Source organism: Stegodyphus dumicola, chromosome 8 (assembly GCF_044657685.1).
Source record: "Stegodyphus dumicola isolate Sdum_Otavi_A_Nest chromosome 8, ASM4465768v1".
Lineage (NCBI taxonomy): Eukaryota > Metazoa > Arthropoda > Arachnida > Araneae > Eresidae > Stegodyphus > Stegodyphus dumicola.
The window spans coordinates 87,985,765-88,001,963 of NC_140775.1; the positions used below are offsets into that span (position 1 = coordinate 87,985,765).

General features: G+C 33.9%; 1 protein-coding gene across 2 annotated transcripts in view; it reads right to left on the minus strand.

Moving 5' to 3' along the window:
* LOC118185769 (sialin-like) overlaps nt 1-16,199 on the minus strand; it is a 112,224-nt gene that overhangs the window by 16,889 nt on the left and 79,136 nt on the right. For both annotated transcript variants that reach the window (XM_085822085.1, XM_035355674.1), the window contains one exon: nt 5,833-5,982. In XM_085822085.1, the coding sequence (XP_085678211.1) occupies nt 5,833-5,982 (150 nt within the window). The remainder of the gene's footprint in view (nt 1-5,832; nt 5,983-16,199) is intronic.

The window sequence follows — 16,199 nt, forward strand, 5'->3', positions numbered from 1 at the left end:
GTCACTCTTCACTTTAATCTGCAATGATATTGTTTTTGTTTTTTCTGTTTATACAAGCTGAATTGATGGTATTTGCTGGTGTACATGTCCAAGTGTTTTCTCTTTGAACACCTAAATTCTTTAAAGTATCCTGAAAGTATACTCAAAACCGTCCAACTTTTTTAAACATCTTGGTATATCTGACAGCCAAATTTCCCTTCAAATTTTTGCTTACTTTTCTCCCTAAATTTCTTCTTTCCTTCTACAGTTATTTTCAGTGCTCACACAAAAAAATTAAGATTTTTTTATTGCTATTTTCTAGATATTTTAACTATAAACAAAGTATAGAGCAAAGTCCAAAGGATAAATATTTTAATTAAAAGATTTTTTGCTAAATGACAAAGTAATAAAACAGTCCAGCAGTGTTTATTCTGTACCACCGAGTGACCAGATTCTTATATTGGCTGAAACAATCTAAATCATATTAAAAATCATGTTTTTTTATACAATCTATAACGTGAGAGAAAAATTAGCTTCTTAAAACATTCTTTCTAAGAGAATGAATATAAAAATTTATATTTATATATATTTTTAAAACTGTGACTTGAACCAAACTGTCAAACTTTTAATTTAAATCCTGTTACTGCATTCTAAACAGCAGCTCTTAGCATGTCAGGAGGAGTGATACAGACATGTGCATCACATTTTTCATTTCTGCCACATTGTTTAGATTATCACCATAAACAGTGCTTTTGAGATAACCCCATAGCCAAAAGTCATAGAGGTTGAGGTCTGTGTCAACCTATAACACGTTCATTCGTGAAATGTTGCCTAAATAACTGTGCGACACATGTGAGGTGGGGCCCAGCCCTGCATAAAAATCCTAGTATCTAAAATGCCACATTACTGCAGTTCATGTATCATGCAACATTTTAACATTGACTCTAAGCGAGCTGCAATCACAGTAGTCCAGCTGTCGACTGCTATTCAGAGAAAAATGGTTCAGTTATGAAACTAGCTGTCATTTTACTCCAAACGGCGTGGAATGACCGCTATGCAATTGAATGCGGTAGGAGAATGCAATGAAACTAGGTATATAACATGAGGGATTTCTTTGGCCCAAATCGATTAAAAGCATTTTGAATCGGTATCTTCATGTTTTAGGGCCGAATTCAGGCTTCAAAAATTACAAATTAGCGATCTGTAAGAAAACGATTTCCAGATTGTAGGCACTTGTGCGAGTGATTTGCGATCTCGCATTTTCTAATCGCTAATTCGTGGTTTTCCCCAACAAATTTCTCCCTTACACGGATGGCGCACTTAACTTTTATCGACTTTAACGCCTTTAAATGATAATTTGCTTACTTCAAAGTTTCTTAAGGGTATACAGTCAAAAGTCGTTAATCCGGACTCGTCGGGACTTCGGCGATTCCGAATTATCGATTTTTCCGGATTATAGATCATCAGTTTAAATATTGTAAGATGGCATGCAGAAATTCTAAAATTAAAAATATGAAACCGTAATTTATGAAATAAAGAACAATTATGATCTAAAGGGTATCAAAATTTACAAAAAAAAAAAAAAAAAAAAAAAGCTTAATATTTATTTGTTTACTTTATTAAACATTTCTCTCAATGTAAGTTGTTTAAGTTGCTTCATTTTATGTGATAATACTTTCTCTTTAATTCTTTAATTCTATAAAAAGACAATTTCTTGTTCAGTTACAAAGTTCCGCTGTTCAAGTCCCGTTAATTGCTGTGCCGAGAATACCGACTAACTTGTCAATTGAAATTTTTTCGTTTTCACTAACCTCTCTGTCACATTCTTCATGTCTTTATCCATTTTTTGCAGCAATTCCACTTTTTGTTTGTTGGACATCGAAACATACTTTCGTTTTGTAGATCCTTTGGAAGTTCCAGCATCGGAAATTCTATTTGACATAATCGAAAGTTCAAGTTTACTTTTATAAAATTGCTCTTAAGGTCTGCAAAAAATAATAAGCGTGATCCAATTCGAAGATTAAGGCACAACGCAATCATTAACATTAACTGAAATAGATAATTAGATAATTTTAGCTTACACCGTCCGTTATACATTAAATGCGCAGGCGAAAACGTATTCCGCACTTGCGCACACGCATATGCGCAGTAGTCAAGGTCTTACGCGCACGAGTAAAACGCCTGTGCGCAGAAAGTTTTTAGCTTCGAGGTCCGGATTATAGATCATTCCGGATTATGGGTGTCCAAATTAATGACTTTTGACTGTACAACATATTAAACCCATGTAACAAAAGGTTAAGTTAGATTCCAACCCATATTTTTTTAACGATATTGCATACAGCACCATTTTTCCCTGGTGGTGAGGTTTTGAACTTTCTTTTTTTTTGCGGAAAATAAATTTCCATGACCTCCTTTACACGGTTACCAAGTTTGATAACACTTGATCCAGTAGTTTTCCTTTTACGACCATTTCAAAGTGGAACTTTAATTATAACAATCCTGTATATTATTAAATTTTAATTTGAAGCTATGCGTTAGATGTATAGAATGCGTAAAATTTTTGCTTTTATGGAAAAAATAAAGAATCAAAGTAAATATACTTAGGATAATGGACCAAAACTGAAAAAATTTCCCCTCCCTCCTAAAATAAAATATTGAAACTTCGACCTCAAATTTATTGGATTATCGAAATACAGTCAAAAGTCGTTAATCCGGACGTCCATAATCCGGAATGATCTATAATATGGAATGGACCTCAAAGCTACAAACTTTCTGCGCATGCATCAACACATGCGCATAATACCTTTACGCATGCACATATTATGTTTACACATGTGCGTTTAATGTACAACGGACGGTATAAGCTAAGCTAAAATTATCTAATTATCTATTTCAGTTAATGTTGCAGATTGCGTTGTTCTTTAATCTTCTAACTGGATCCAGCTTATTATTTTTTTGCAGACTGTTAGAGCAATTTTATAAAAGTAAACTTGAACTTTAGATTATGTCAAAAAGAATTTCCGATTCTGAAGCTGCCAAAGATTCTACAAAGCGAAAGCATGTTTCGATGACCATCAAACAAAAAGTGGAATTGCTGCAAAAAATGGATAAAGGCATATCCTTTGATTCTCTAACCATTCCGAAATATGTTTATCAATTTCACGCTGCTCTGCAAGGGGGGGGGAAGACGCGGCGTGCAATGAACTGGAAGTTGATCTGTCAGCACTATCCTTATCTTCAAGGTTCAAAATGCGAAAATATGTAAATTTGTGTATAGCTTAGAATATTTTGAATAAAAAGGTCTAATTTTTTTGCAGGTATGCTTAGAAATATACCTACTTTAAGATGATAGTAAAAATTTTATAGGTTACAATTCAAATTTTTTTCGAAAAATTTATAAAAATTACTTAAAAATAGAAATTTAAAAAATAAAACATAAAAAATGGGTAAATTTTATTTGGAATGAACCTTAATTTCGAAATGTGAAAAGAAAAATAAAAAAAGTTTAATATAAAAGGAGATATTAATAAATATTTGCCAAATTCAATTAACATTGAGGAGGTAAAATTTTGAGAGCTAATATTTTAAAACTACTTGTACGATTTTTACAAAACTTAGCATTCTGGCATAATTTGAGTAGTGGAATCGAAATATGTAAAAAAATTGGTATGTTATTTCAGAAAAAGTCTGATTTTTGTGTCAAAATACCCATGTTAGAATAGTGCTATATATAAATTTAATATATAGCCCAAGTCAAACTTAACATGAAAAACGCAATTTGAATTGTGTCAATCGGCCCAGTAAAACAAAAAGATATAAAACTGTCCTCTTTTTTTTTTTTTTTTTTTTTTTTTTTTTTTTTTTTTGAGCAGTGTACAATCACAATAAAATAAAAATTAGCTACCCGGTTGTGATCATTTGCATAGGAAAGGCATACAAGCTGAGCAAGTGGGTACTTTTTCACTGTCTGATGCAAACAAGCAGCAGCATGTCTCTGCCTGTTTTTCATTGCTTACTCGGCACCACAGTGCATCCATATTTGATAGAGTACTCATCAGCGATGAAAAATGACACAGCCAGGTATTCAAGACATTATTTGGCACAACGGAACCCTGTGCCTCACACTGCGAGACCTTCTATCCACCCACACAAGATCATGCTCTGTATCTGGTGGCCTAGTCACCAAGTGGGGCACTATGAGCTTCTGCCAGTGGGCCAAACTATCACAGCAGGCCTGTACTCGCAGCACTTGGAATGTATGTGTCAGGCACTGATGCATAAAGAGACATTGGTCAATCGTAAGGGTGTACTCCTCTTCCAATGATAATGCGAGACTGCATGTGGTTCGGGGGCCAGGGACACCATCCAGCGACTGGCCAACAGACTACCACCTTTTCCATTTCCTGGACAACCAACCATCTTCGTAGGATATTCTTCAACAACTGGCCAGACCTCCAAAAGGCCATCACAGACTTCTTTGCATCTAAGACTCCTGAGTTTTACAGCTATGGCATCACACAGCTAGCCACTCGTTGTCAAGAGGCACTGGATGCCGATGGTGATTACTTTGAGGATTAGTGGTGATTATTATTTGTTCTATGACTTTTTCTTTCTGACTGTCCAAAACAACAAGAATTTTTTTGGTTTCCTTGTAAAAATGACTTGTTTCTGTATGCCTGATCTTCTTGAAGTTTCTAAAAGGGCTTTTGTGTGTGTGTGTGTGAGAGAGAGAGATTATGGCAAAGCCTCGAGGGCTATCTGCCTAAGAGGAGGGATGCCTTCGTGGAGGTCTTTCTAAGGGAAACTGCCTCATATACACGTTACACATGGGGAAAACCACGAAAACGCCCATGCAGCCAGCCCGTTCACGGGATTCAAACCTCGGACCGAACTACCAGTGTTCAGCGACTTTACCGCTCGGCCGCTGGTGGGCCTAAAAGGGCTTTTGAATCGCCCTGTCATCCTACATGTGTGTGTGCATTTCCAGAAAATTTTTCAGTTGTGTGATAAAATTACTACTCTCTTAAAACAAAGCATTCACTAATAATCTGCAATTTCAAGACAAACTTAATATTATATTCAAAATTAGGAACAATACACGATTCAGTACAAGGAATTAACTTCAAATTACCATGGAATTTTAATAAAGAAAATATCAAGGCATCAGAACTTTTTTTTAATATCATAATTGTTTACCATAAAAATCAGTAAATAATAATTACATAGGTTTACATAATAAAAATACAAAATTCAACGTATTGCCAAACGATAAAATATTGAAATATATTTTAAAATGTACACTTCTTATTTCTATTTAAAAAATGTCAATTTATATCAAAGGAATTCAAACTAGATGTAAGGTAGTATTTAAATAAAGACACAAAATAATACTAATAATCCCAAAAAATGTAGTACCGATGAAAAAACATCATTAATAACTAAAATTATTCTAGAAGTTATTAAAAAAATTACTACTTTTAATGCAAGGGATAGCATCAAATAAATATTGCAAACTTAGCAAGAATCATGAATAACAAAGTGAGATTACATTTAATAAGTTCAGAATTATACAACTCTTCTTTAAGACCATAAAATACCTTTCTGTTAAAAAAAAAAAAAAAAAAAAAAAAAAAAAAGGTTTTTTTTTTCCACATTTTTTAAGTTACTGCACCTTTGTAAGCAGTCATGAAAAACAATCTCTTCAAACATAATCAACCTTTCAAAATTTCAAAATTATACAAAGAACATAACTTCTCAATTATATGAAAAACTCATTCTTCATTACTATATTTAGATATATTTAATGCACAGAAAAAAGTCTGCAGTCAATATTCTAAGAAAAATTATACTTACACTGGTTATGTTGAAATGCAGAATAGTACTTAAATAAGTAGGAAGTTCAGTTAAAAATGTATAAAACCCCCAATTTTGACCAAAATGTGTAATCATAAGCGTCCATACTGGAATGGAGGTCAAAAGTGCCTTCCATGGAATTGGAGTAGTCTATGGAAATCAAATGTAATTCAGTACAAAAATTAATTATTCCAACTGTTCAATACATTATGTTTAAGCTTAAGAAACCTAGCTTACAAATGTAGCAAGGAAACCATACATTGATAAACTATTTATAACAAATTAACTAGATATAAAATTTTTAAATCATACAACAGGGGAAGTTATTTTTTAAAACTGAAATAATTAAAAATTTACAAAATACTTCTTAAGACAATTTTAACAGTATGGATTTGATATGATTTTTCTAAAACCTAATCAAAATTAATTTTAAATTTAATAAAGGAAAAAATCTACCCATTAGCTATCTATCAACTTTCTTTTCAAACCAATAATAAAAGAAGATGTTTCAACAATACAGCATCATCTTTTATTACATTTATAGCTTTTAGCCGTCATGCTCCAGATACTTCATTTAATCATGTTAACATCTGTGAGGAATTGTCAACTAATATTGTCAACAGCAACTATCACCTAAAACTGCTCAGACAAATGGATCTTGAAATCATAAATGATATTCCTGCCCAGGAATTTGTGATATATACAGATGGAAGTAAATCAGATAAGGGTAGTAGGGAGTGGTATTAATAGTAACACCCCTGAAGGAGATATCAGAAATACATTGCTCCGTCTTCAGATCGGAACTTATCACCAACAGCAAAGCACTTGATTATACTCTCTGTTCGATTAGTGAAATTATATAGATTCTGACAGACAATAAAAGCTCCACTCAGTACCTTAAAAACTGGCCTAAGATCACGGATAGGACCGTCAGAATATCAAATCTAAACCTTTTGAGATTGTACAGTGTGAATCAGTAACCTGCAGTGGATACCGTCCCACATTGGGGTGTAAGGAAATGAAATAACTTACGATCTTGCAAGGAAAGATTGTAATCTCCCTACCCCCACTTCCATTAATTTAAGCCCAAATGAAATACTATAAAAATAAAATGAACATGGTGTGGAAAATTTCTCCTGCTCACCATTGGTATATCATTGAGCAACCAGGCCTGTCACTTCACAGTAAAAGAACTAGATTTCTCCAAACGACCACGGCCAGATTAAGAAGCAAGCATCTTCGATGAATGAAATTCTATGGTAGGTAAAGGACCTTCCCTCGTGTGCCTGTTCCCTCCCTGCCTCTCCCACTCACCTACTGGATTGTATAGGCATCTCTCTGAGAGAGCTGTTGATTAAGCAGGATGATGTCAGCGATTTACTTGTGCGGCCAGGTCTCTTCGATTTGGTGTAGGCTTTCCTGCCGCAACTGGAATTAGTAACAACAAAAACAACAAAGATGACGTTAGAGTTTCTGAGGAAATTATGCAGAAAACATTATATGGAATCAACCTGAAAAGAATGATTTTAAATCAGACAAGGAAAATACAATCCTTTCTGTTCTTAATTTTGAGACAGTATTAAAAAGCTTCATTTTCACTGTCAATGATGATACAAAACCAACATTGTTGTGAAGTGGTACATTTTCTAACAATGCAAAAACAAAATCTGAAAATTCATCTATTAATATCTGAATATTTATAGTGGATAGATTATTTAAATTATGGCAAAACACAAAAAGACTAACTACTACGGGAAAGGTGCCTTTATGAAGGTCTTCTCAAGGGAAACTGGTTCATAGTCATCTTATACATGGAGAAAAACACAAAATCTCTCATGTAGTCAACTCATTCACCAGGATATGAATCAGGCTTGAACTACCACTGTTCTGCCGATGAGTCATTCCTGATGGATATCTTTTTAAATGAATAATGGAAAAAGATAGCAAAATAGTGCTACTCCATTTTTATTTACATAAATTAAAACACGGCTTTTCGTCCTAATAGCATAGAAGAAAGAAAATAAACTTTAAAATATATGCATAAAATCCAGCCAAAAGTATTTTTAGTTAAAAAATTAATTATTTATGAGGAACACAAGTGAAACAATACAGAGAGCCCACTTGAGAAAATGGCATCTGTATTGCCACAAGTGAAACAATACAGATGCCATTTTCTCAAGTGCTGAGTTGAAAACAAAATTCTTTATTAATCATTTGACTGCTACGCAGCGCAAAAGCACTGCGTTCATTTGTCTCAAAAACCGCGACGCAGTTAGTTATTTTAGAATGCACTCACGTTAAAAAGTACACGCGAGGTCAGACTACATACGTTCACACCCACGGAGCAACAAGGACACACTGAAACTCGCAGCGCATTTGAGACAAAAGACCGCAGCGCTTTTGCGCTGCATAGCAGTCAAACAGTTATTTTGCAATAGACTTTTCTCTTTAACCCTTAACTGCCGTGGAAAATGTACAAGATTCATTTCCCAGTGCCATGGTTTTTCACACAGGCGCACATAGTTATTAGGGGGGAAAATAAGTGCAAGTTTTACTTTCTAAAAACTGTTTATTTTCACAAAATAAAGAATAAAAGAAAAAAATGAATGCGCAAAATTTAATGTTTTGAGTAAAAATATAATAAAAAGATGTAAGTATAATAAAAATGATGTTTTTATAATAAAAAAAGATTCCCAAAATGAAGTTTTGATCAAGTCATTTTTAGACCAGTAAAGTGTAATATTAGGTTTCAGTGTTATACCTTGTGAAATCAGTATGCCTAAAAAAAAACATACATTTCTTCAGAACTGGTTGAATGCCATTACTTTGTTCTTGATTTTTCATTTGCAAGGTGTTAGTTCATATACTCGTCTACAAAACAGTTAGTTTCAGTAACAATATGAAGCACGAGCAGTTCATAAAAAAATAATTAAAAAAAGATAAATGGGTTTGAAACATTCGTTATATCTTTCTTTTTCTTTATTCCTCTAACCTACTACAAAAAGTAAATGAAAATGGAGGACACAGAATTAAAAAAAAATATGTTTTATTCAAACAACACCAGCCAATACCACGCAGTCATTACTTTCACTGCCTTAGACACATCTCTCTCTCCAATCTCTTCCCACAACTTCTCTGAAATAGTATCCTCCTTCGCATACTTTGTCTAGGTCATTGTGATGTTGCATTCCAAAGCTTTGCGAATAATTTTACGGGTAGCAGCACAAAGCAAATGATAGTATTTTGGAAGAGCGTATATGTACATACGGGGCAGTTAATGCATCGGCTGAGCAAGGCGTATATATATGCCCACGGCAGTTAAGGGGTTAAGTTTGTCAAATTGCCACCCATGTAAGTGACTGTTTATATCACTGTTATTATGTTTACGTCATTGTATCATTACAGCCATAGAAATGGTTATCATTACAGAAGATTTGGTTATTAGGTTATTAGTAGTTATATTTTCAAACTACTATGCAAGGCGTATGTATGTAATATAGTAACACGGCAAAATCCACTGGGTACTTAAAAGGCCACTGGGTCATTTTTGCACTTGAACATCATGTAAACGTTTCCTCCCCCTAAGTTTTTTAGGTTATGAACACACTTAATAAAATTTGAACAGTTTGTGGCAATCAGGTAACACAGCTGCCAGGAAAAATAAGGAATAAGTAGATCCCTGAATTAAAAAAAAAAAAAAAGCTTCACATAAAGGTTAGGTTATCTGAATATGAAAAAGCATACAATGGCTATCTATTTAAGAAAAGAGATGCCTTCATGGAGGACTTCCTAAAGGACACCAACTCATATTCATGTTACACACGGGAAAAGCTAACCATACAGCCATCCCACTGACCTAGGCTCAAATTCGGAATGAAATAGTAGTATTTAGCAGTCTTTATCCGCTTTGTCATTGGTACAATCATACAGTCATAAAACCAAATACCAAAGGGATTTAACTAAGTTGATAAATGTAAAAAGCAAAGTTACTTTGTTTGTCGACAAAAACATACGGTATCGATTTACTATTACCAGTTATAAAACGTTTCATCATAAACAGCATTAGATAAATGGTCTCATGACTGTTGTTTATCATACATCCACAATGTGACAAGAAGATGTATTTACAAAGTGACATATGAAACCACTGGGTACTTAAAGACACCCTATTCAAGATCTATGTAGTCTGTCCTTGTTATTGTATTTTTTAAAACTTCGTATACACTGTTCGACATTGAAAATGCAACAAACACCAAGAAGGAGTGGTAAAAAATTTATGCAAATTTTAGAGTAGACACACGTCACTGAGTTATGCGAAGGATGTGAAATGTGCAGCTCTCATTGTGATGTGAAATGTGACGCACGTGAAGTAAGATATAAGAGAAGGAACGTGCAGAATGGGCAATATTCGTGTCGTTATTTCTGCCAGACAAATTATCGAAGAAAGTTGGTTTTGTCCTGGAGGATACGTGTAATAGGAAAGAATGCCCGGCCGCCATCAACGAAGGCACTTCCAACAGATAGACGATTTTACGAGGGGTATGGTGATCGGACTTAGAAGGGCAGGTTGGTCCTTACGTCAAATCGCAGCTGACACCCACATGGATGCGAGCACGGTGCATCGGCTATGGCGAACATGGTTGGAACAAGGTAGTGTGGAAAGGAGGAGGGGTGCAGGCGCAGCCCGAGTGACGCCAGCACGCGTGGATTGACGCATCCGCCGACAAGCTGTGGTGGTCCCGCAAGTCACTCGTACTGTAATTCTGCAGCATGTGCAAGATACCATGGATGTTCCTGTGTCGACCAGACCCATATTCCGTCGATTGGTTGAAAGTGGTCTGCACTCACGGCATCCGTTAAGAAGACTGCCATTGGACCCCACAGCATAGACAGCAATGTTTAGAATGGTGCCGGTTTGGAGCGATGTGGATGACAGAATGGCAAAACCTCGTGTTCTCAGATGAGTCATGCTTCTGTTTATTCAGTGACAGTCGCTGCATACACGTGGGTCATCGACGTGGAGACAGATCTAATCCGGCAGTAACTGTGGAACACCTCACCGCACGACAATGTGGCATGATGGTTTGGGACGCTATTGCCTACGATTCCAGATCACCTCTAGTTCCTATTCAGGGCATTATGTTGGCCCAACGATACTTGGATAATGTACTGCGGACGGTGGCAATCCCCTACCTTCAGAGGCTGCCTAATGCAATTTTTCAGCAGGATAATACCCAACCACACAGTGCTCCCATCTGCCAACATGCTCAGGGAGGTATAAAGATGCTTCCCTGGCCACCATAATCTCCTGACCTGTCACCAATCAAACATGTGTGGGATGCAATTGGACACCGTTTCCAGACTCTGCCCCTGCCTCGTTCAGAAGTCGAACTGTGGCAAATGGTTGAAAGGGAATGGAGAGCAATCCCTCAAGACACCATCTGCACTGTTATTGACTCTATCCCTAGACATGTTTCTTCGTGCATCACAGTCCACAGTGGTCCTACATCCTACTGAGCCGACACCGTTCTCGCTTTGTATTCCGACTATCATTTTGAAATAAAGATCACTTATTGCTACTTGCTGTCTCTGTCTTTTTTCCAAATTTCATCACTTTCTGACCACTTCTTGGTGTTGCATTTTCAATGTTGAGCAGTGTGTATATATATATATATGTATATATATTATATAGCCCTTGAAGCGAAGAAAACTACAATAAAAAATAGTAATTCAAATTTGTACACGCAGGTGAAAAAGTGGTGCATGAAGAACAAGAATTGCAGATTAAAAACAAAAATTTATTTCATCACAACATGTAGAGAGACATTAGGTTATTTCAAAAGCAGGAAAGATGAAAAATGAGCAATGTTATCACCAGAACTCAAACCACGGACCTCTCAAATACACGCAAAGCGTACTGACCACTACACCACGAAGGCATACTAAAAAGGTGAGAGAAATACCTTATAAAAATCTGTTCAATGTGTTTGTTCATTTGCATCAATTGCATGTCTGAAGTGTCTCATGACATGCTCAACTGCTCAGCAAAGTTTTCTTCCAGAATTCAATTACCAAGGCATGCTTTTGACTGTAGCAGGAATCCTCACACTTGGAAGACACAGGGATATAAATCAAAAAAAAAAAAAAAAAAAAATTAGGATACCAGGCATTCAGATAACTTCTTAAAATTACTCAATTATCAAATTGAGCACACAATTGTTCCTTCCTTCGTCAGCCAATATGGGATGTCACACCATTTTGCATGGAAAAAAACACACAGTAGTCTCTGAACATTGTTCCTAGTATAGCAAGAATTATGTACTGCTGCAGAAGTTTGCAGTAATGAGCACTCATGAAAATGCATCTTTTAATCATCTGAATATTAGGAATGCTAACCAAGAACTCAGAAGAAAAATGTTAGAACATTTTTAAGTCAAAACTTTCGGAAAAGAAAGATTAATTTTACTGACACACAATAGAAACATTTATTAACATGGTCATCTAGCTCAGCTCGCATTTAAGTTATACACCGCATTGTGTAAAAGAAATCAGCAATATTGGACTTATTTGGGAAGAAATAATTGCTTGACCTCACAACTGCTGAAGAGTTAAAAAAAAATGTGATTGTTTCAGTTTTGGTTATATGTGAATATCTAAAATCTCCATAGTTTGGTCATGGCTGCTGAAATGTGAAATGAAATTTGAGGCATTACTGAAATATGTTTGTCAAAACTAATATATATACACCAGGACTGAAATATGTTTGAAAAAATGAAGCTCAAGATTCAAGACTTTAATATTATATACTTTATATACTAAATTTCATTCCCATCTTTTAACACATGCACATATATTTTACAATATATTTTTTATTTGTTTTTCATTATATGCAGATTTGAAATTTTACTTTATTAAACATTTAAGTTTTTTAAGTTTTCTTTCTTTTTTCTTCGTCGTCTTATTCATATTTGAAGGATTTAAAAGATCTGATAATAAACAAATTCAAAATCTTCCACGATTAAGATTCAAATTTGGGGAAATTCATGATTTGACTTAGCTTTAATATTTTCCAATACACGTTAAAAACTATACATATCAATAATAAAATTCAGTAAACTCTGAGATGCATTATCACTACATCAGAATGCCAACATACATATGCTGGCTTAAAAAATAATGCACAAATTAGCAATACTGCAAAACGGGTTATATAACTGGAATGAACCATCTTATCAGTATCAACTTTGTCACAAAAACTCCAATTAGGACATTAAAAATGAAGTTCGAAGAGTTAAATGTAATTGAATGGTAGCGCAAATGGGATGATGGCCATGTAAAAGAAAATTCACATCAATATTCCTGTCGAAATTTCTTACAAGAAATGTATTCTGTATTTTCATTTTTTTTTTTTCATATGTAGTTTTACAACTTATTCTATATCTTCTCATATAAGCTTGTTTCATTTTGGATCAGATGTGTTCCAGATTAGAAGGCATTGCCACAATTTTTCAAATAAATTTTGATAAATGTGATTTGCATACTATATAAATGTCTTATATTAACTTCTGGTAACCTTAATAGCAGAACAAGTTCCATACATTTACATTAGATGAAGATCTGAGACAAAAGCAAATGTCCACTTAAGTAATAAGCATTTAAAATGGTGTCTGCAAGTATCAGGGGTACTGGTGACTGTAGAAATCAAAGCCTAGGATCATATTTCCAAAGTGAACGTTTTCGTGAAAAACTTCAGTAGAATTTTGGAGTGCATTGCATGAAATTTACGGTAATCAGGCAATCACTCTTCTGCTGGTCTTCCCACTTTCATGAAGAACACGTCAGGTGTATAAGATCACCAAAAGCCAGGAAAACCATAAATATTAACAGATGCACAAAATGATATACTTGTAATGGACTAGAAGGCAGAAGATACTCAAACAACATGCAAAGAAATATCTCAGTGTACAATAGTTTACCAGTATCACTATATTGTATTTTGAAAAAAGATTTCATGGAAGGTGAAAATTCTTTTTCCCTATGGATTCCTTACTGCTCAATGTGACTATAATGAAATAAAGATTTGATTACAAAGGTAAAAAAAATTGTCAACAATAATTTGATCAGATATGGATAGTGACTTTGACACACAAATAATCCAATGAATAAATCCATCCTTCCCATAATGCCCAAAAATATCGGCATGGACAATCATAGATGAAATAAACAATTATCTCTGCTTAGAATATATACCAATGAATCTTATGAAAATAAGAGTTCTTGCTAGAAAAAGTGTGACTGCAGAATATCATTGTTGCAAAAACTGTGAGAAAGAATGCAGAAAAAACACTTGACTTGCTTAGGAATGAACACTTTAAATGTTAATGTACATATTTGGGAAAATTATGACAGATCTACTGATCGAGTAAGATTTTTATCTCAACTGACATCAAATCTAGATATGAGTCCACCAGACATCAAATACTTCCTCAGTTTGAAAGAACCAAAGCTTTTCTGTCTTTCCTTCTTAAAGAAGCTTCTTATTCAGGGTATTCCAGGTTATTCAACAAATTATTCAAGGTATCCCAGGACTGAAGAAAAGCAATAAAAGTAATAACAAATCTTCTAATATAAGAGATTACTTACGACTGTAAAGAATAAACTGCTTGAAATTAAGTACAACTTGAGAGGGAAAAGAACAATTACAGTGCATAATTTTTAAATGAGCTTTGTATATATCTTTTGTACTCTTTTGATGGCCATTACCTGCTCTAAAATAACAAATCCATTACTATAATTTTCAGAAATAGAACTGTTTGCCATTGCATTTGTTATTTTGAGCATTTGTCTACAGCAGACAGGTTTAAAATCAATTAAATTTCTATACACATAATATAAATTAAAACATTAAATTATTAAATTAAAGAAATGTGTTGTTGAATGGCTTCTTTTTGGAAATGCAATTGCATTTCAAAAATAAAACTACTGCTTGTTGCAGGCAAGTCAAATTTAAGGGATGAAAGGTCCTCATGTGGTTATCCTTATCTTACGCTATACACAAGAAAACAAAGTGAACCTGCTAACAAGGGAAGTGCATAGTCTTTGATTTATTAATGTATCCAACTTTAAGTTACAAAGTTCAAGTTAGTAAGCATATAAACTAAAAATAATAATGTAAAAAAAATCAAGGTTGAATTTCTATGTAATTTTCATGCTATTTAATTGCTTCACATGGCCTTCTAGTAAAATATTACCAATGGCCAATAATATTACCAATAATTAAAAATTACCAATGGCCTTCTAGTAGAATATTAATATTACAGAACACAAATCCTCAGTTTGACTTTCAATTCCAGCAGCTTTGTTTACAGTTTTAATGGACTTGGTAATTTTTCTATTTTGAAAGATAAAATATTCTAAAATATATATATATATTTTAAATAAAAAATAATATTTTAAAGGAAGTAATATAAAACAGAAACTAATGTTTTATGAATATTTAAGTACATCATCCTCACAACATTTCCAGGCATTCTGAATGTTGTAAAAAACAATTTTAGTTTATCATTTAAATGTTTTTCCAGAACCTGCACTCACAATGCATCATGAGACCTAGCAACAATAAAATTTGTTGCTCTTAAAATAGGTCTACTATTTTCTTTGTATTAGAATATATGGTACTGGTATATTCAACAATACCAGTACCAATATGGATATATTACAGTGCCTATATATTAGACAGTATCCATTCATACCAAAATACTACCCCTGAAGCATTCAAGGTGATATAATATGCTGATGACATTACTTATTGAGAGGTGGATCCTCTACTAGAAACACAGATTTAATTTTTGAAATGCTGTTTTTTTATTCCTTGCAGAACATATTTGTATTTTATTCCCTGCAGAAAATAGTGACTGTCGATTTTTCTTTTGTTATGAATGATATTATGTATCGTATCTTCAGCTTTTTGACTTCAAGATTCATATAGCCCTTTTGTATTGAAAAATGAGACTACTTACCTTTAGAAAGTACAAAAATATAACCTTCTATCCAAAATACATTTACATAAATAACTTATAAAATTGTTTACTTCTATAGACGATAATTTATCTCTCAGGATAAAAGCTGCTGCCAATTAATTTTTACAAATTATTAATTTCAATTATTTCCTTAATCAAAATTGTTCAAAAAAACACATGAACAACCTTTGTAATAGGGGGACCAGAAAGTAATGACGTTTCTGCACATGTTGACAACAACATGCTAAGGGCAGAAGTGGAAGCAAATCCATGTCTAACACTCTTAACCAACCTTGGTCGACCATCCAAGAACATTTAAAGCAGAATTTGAAAATAAGCAAAGCAGGT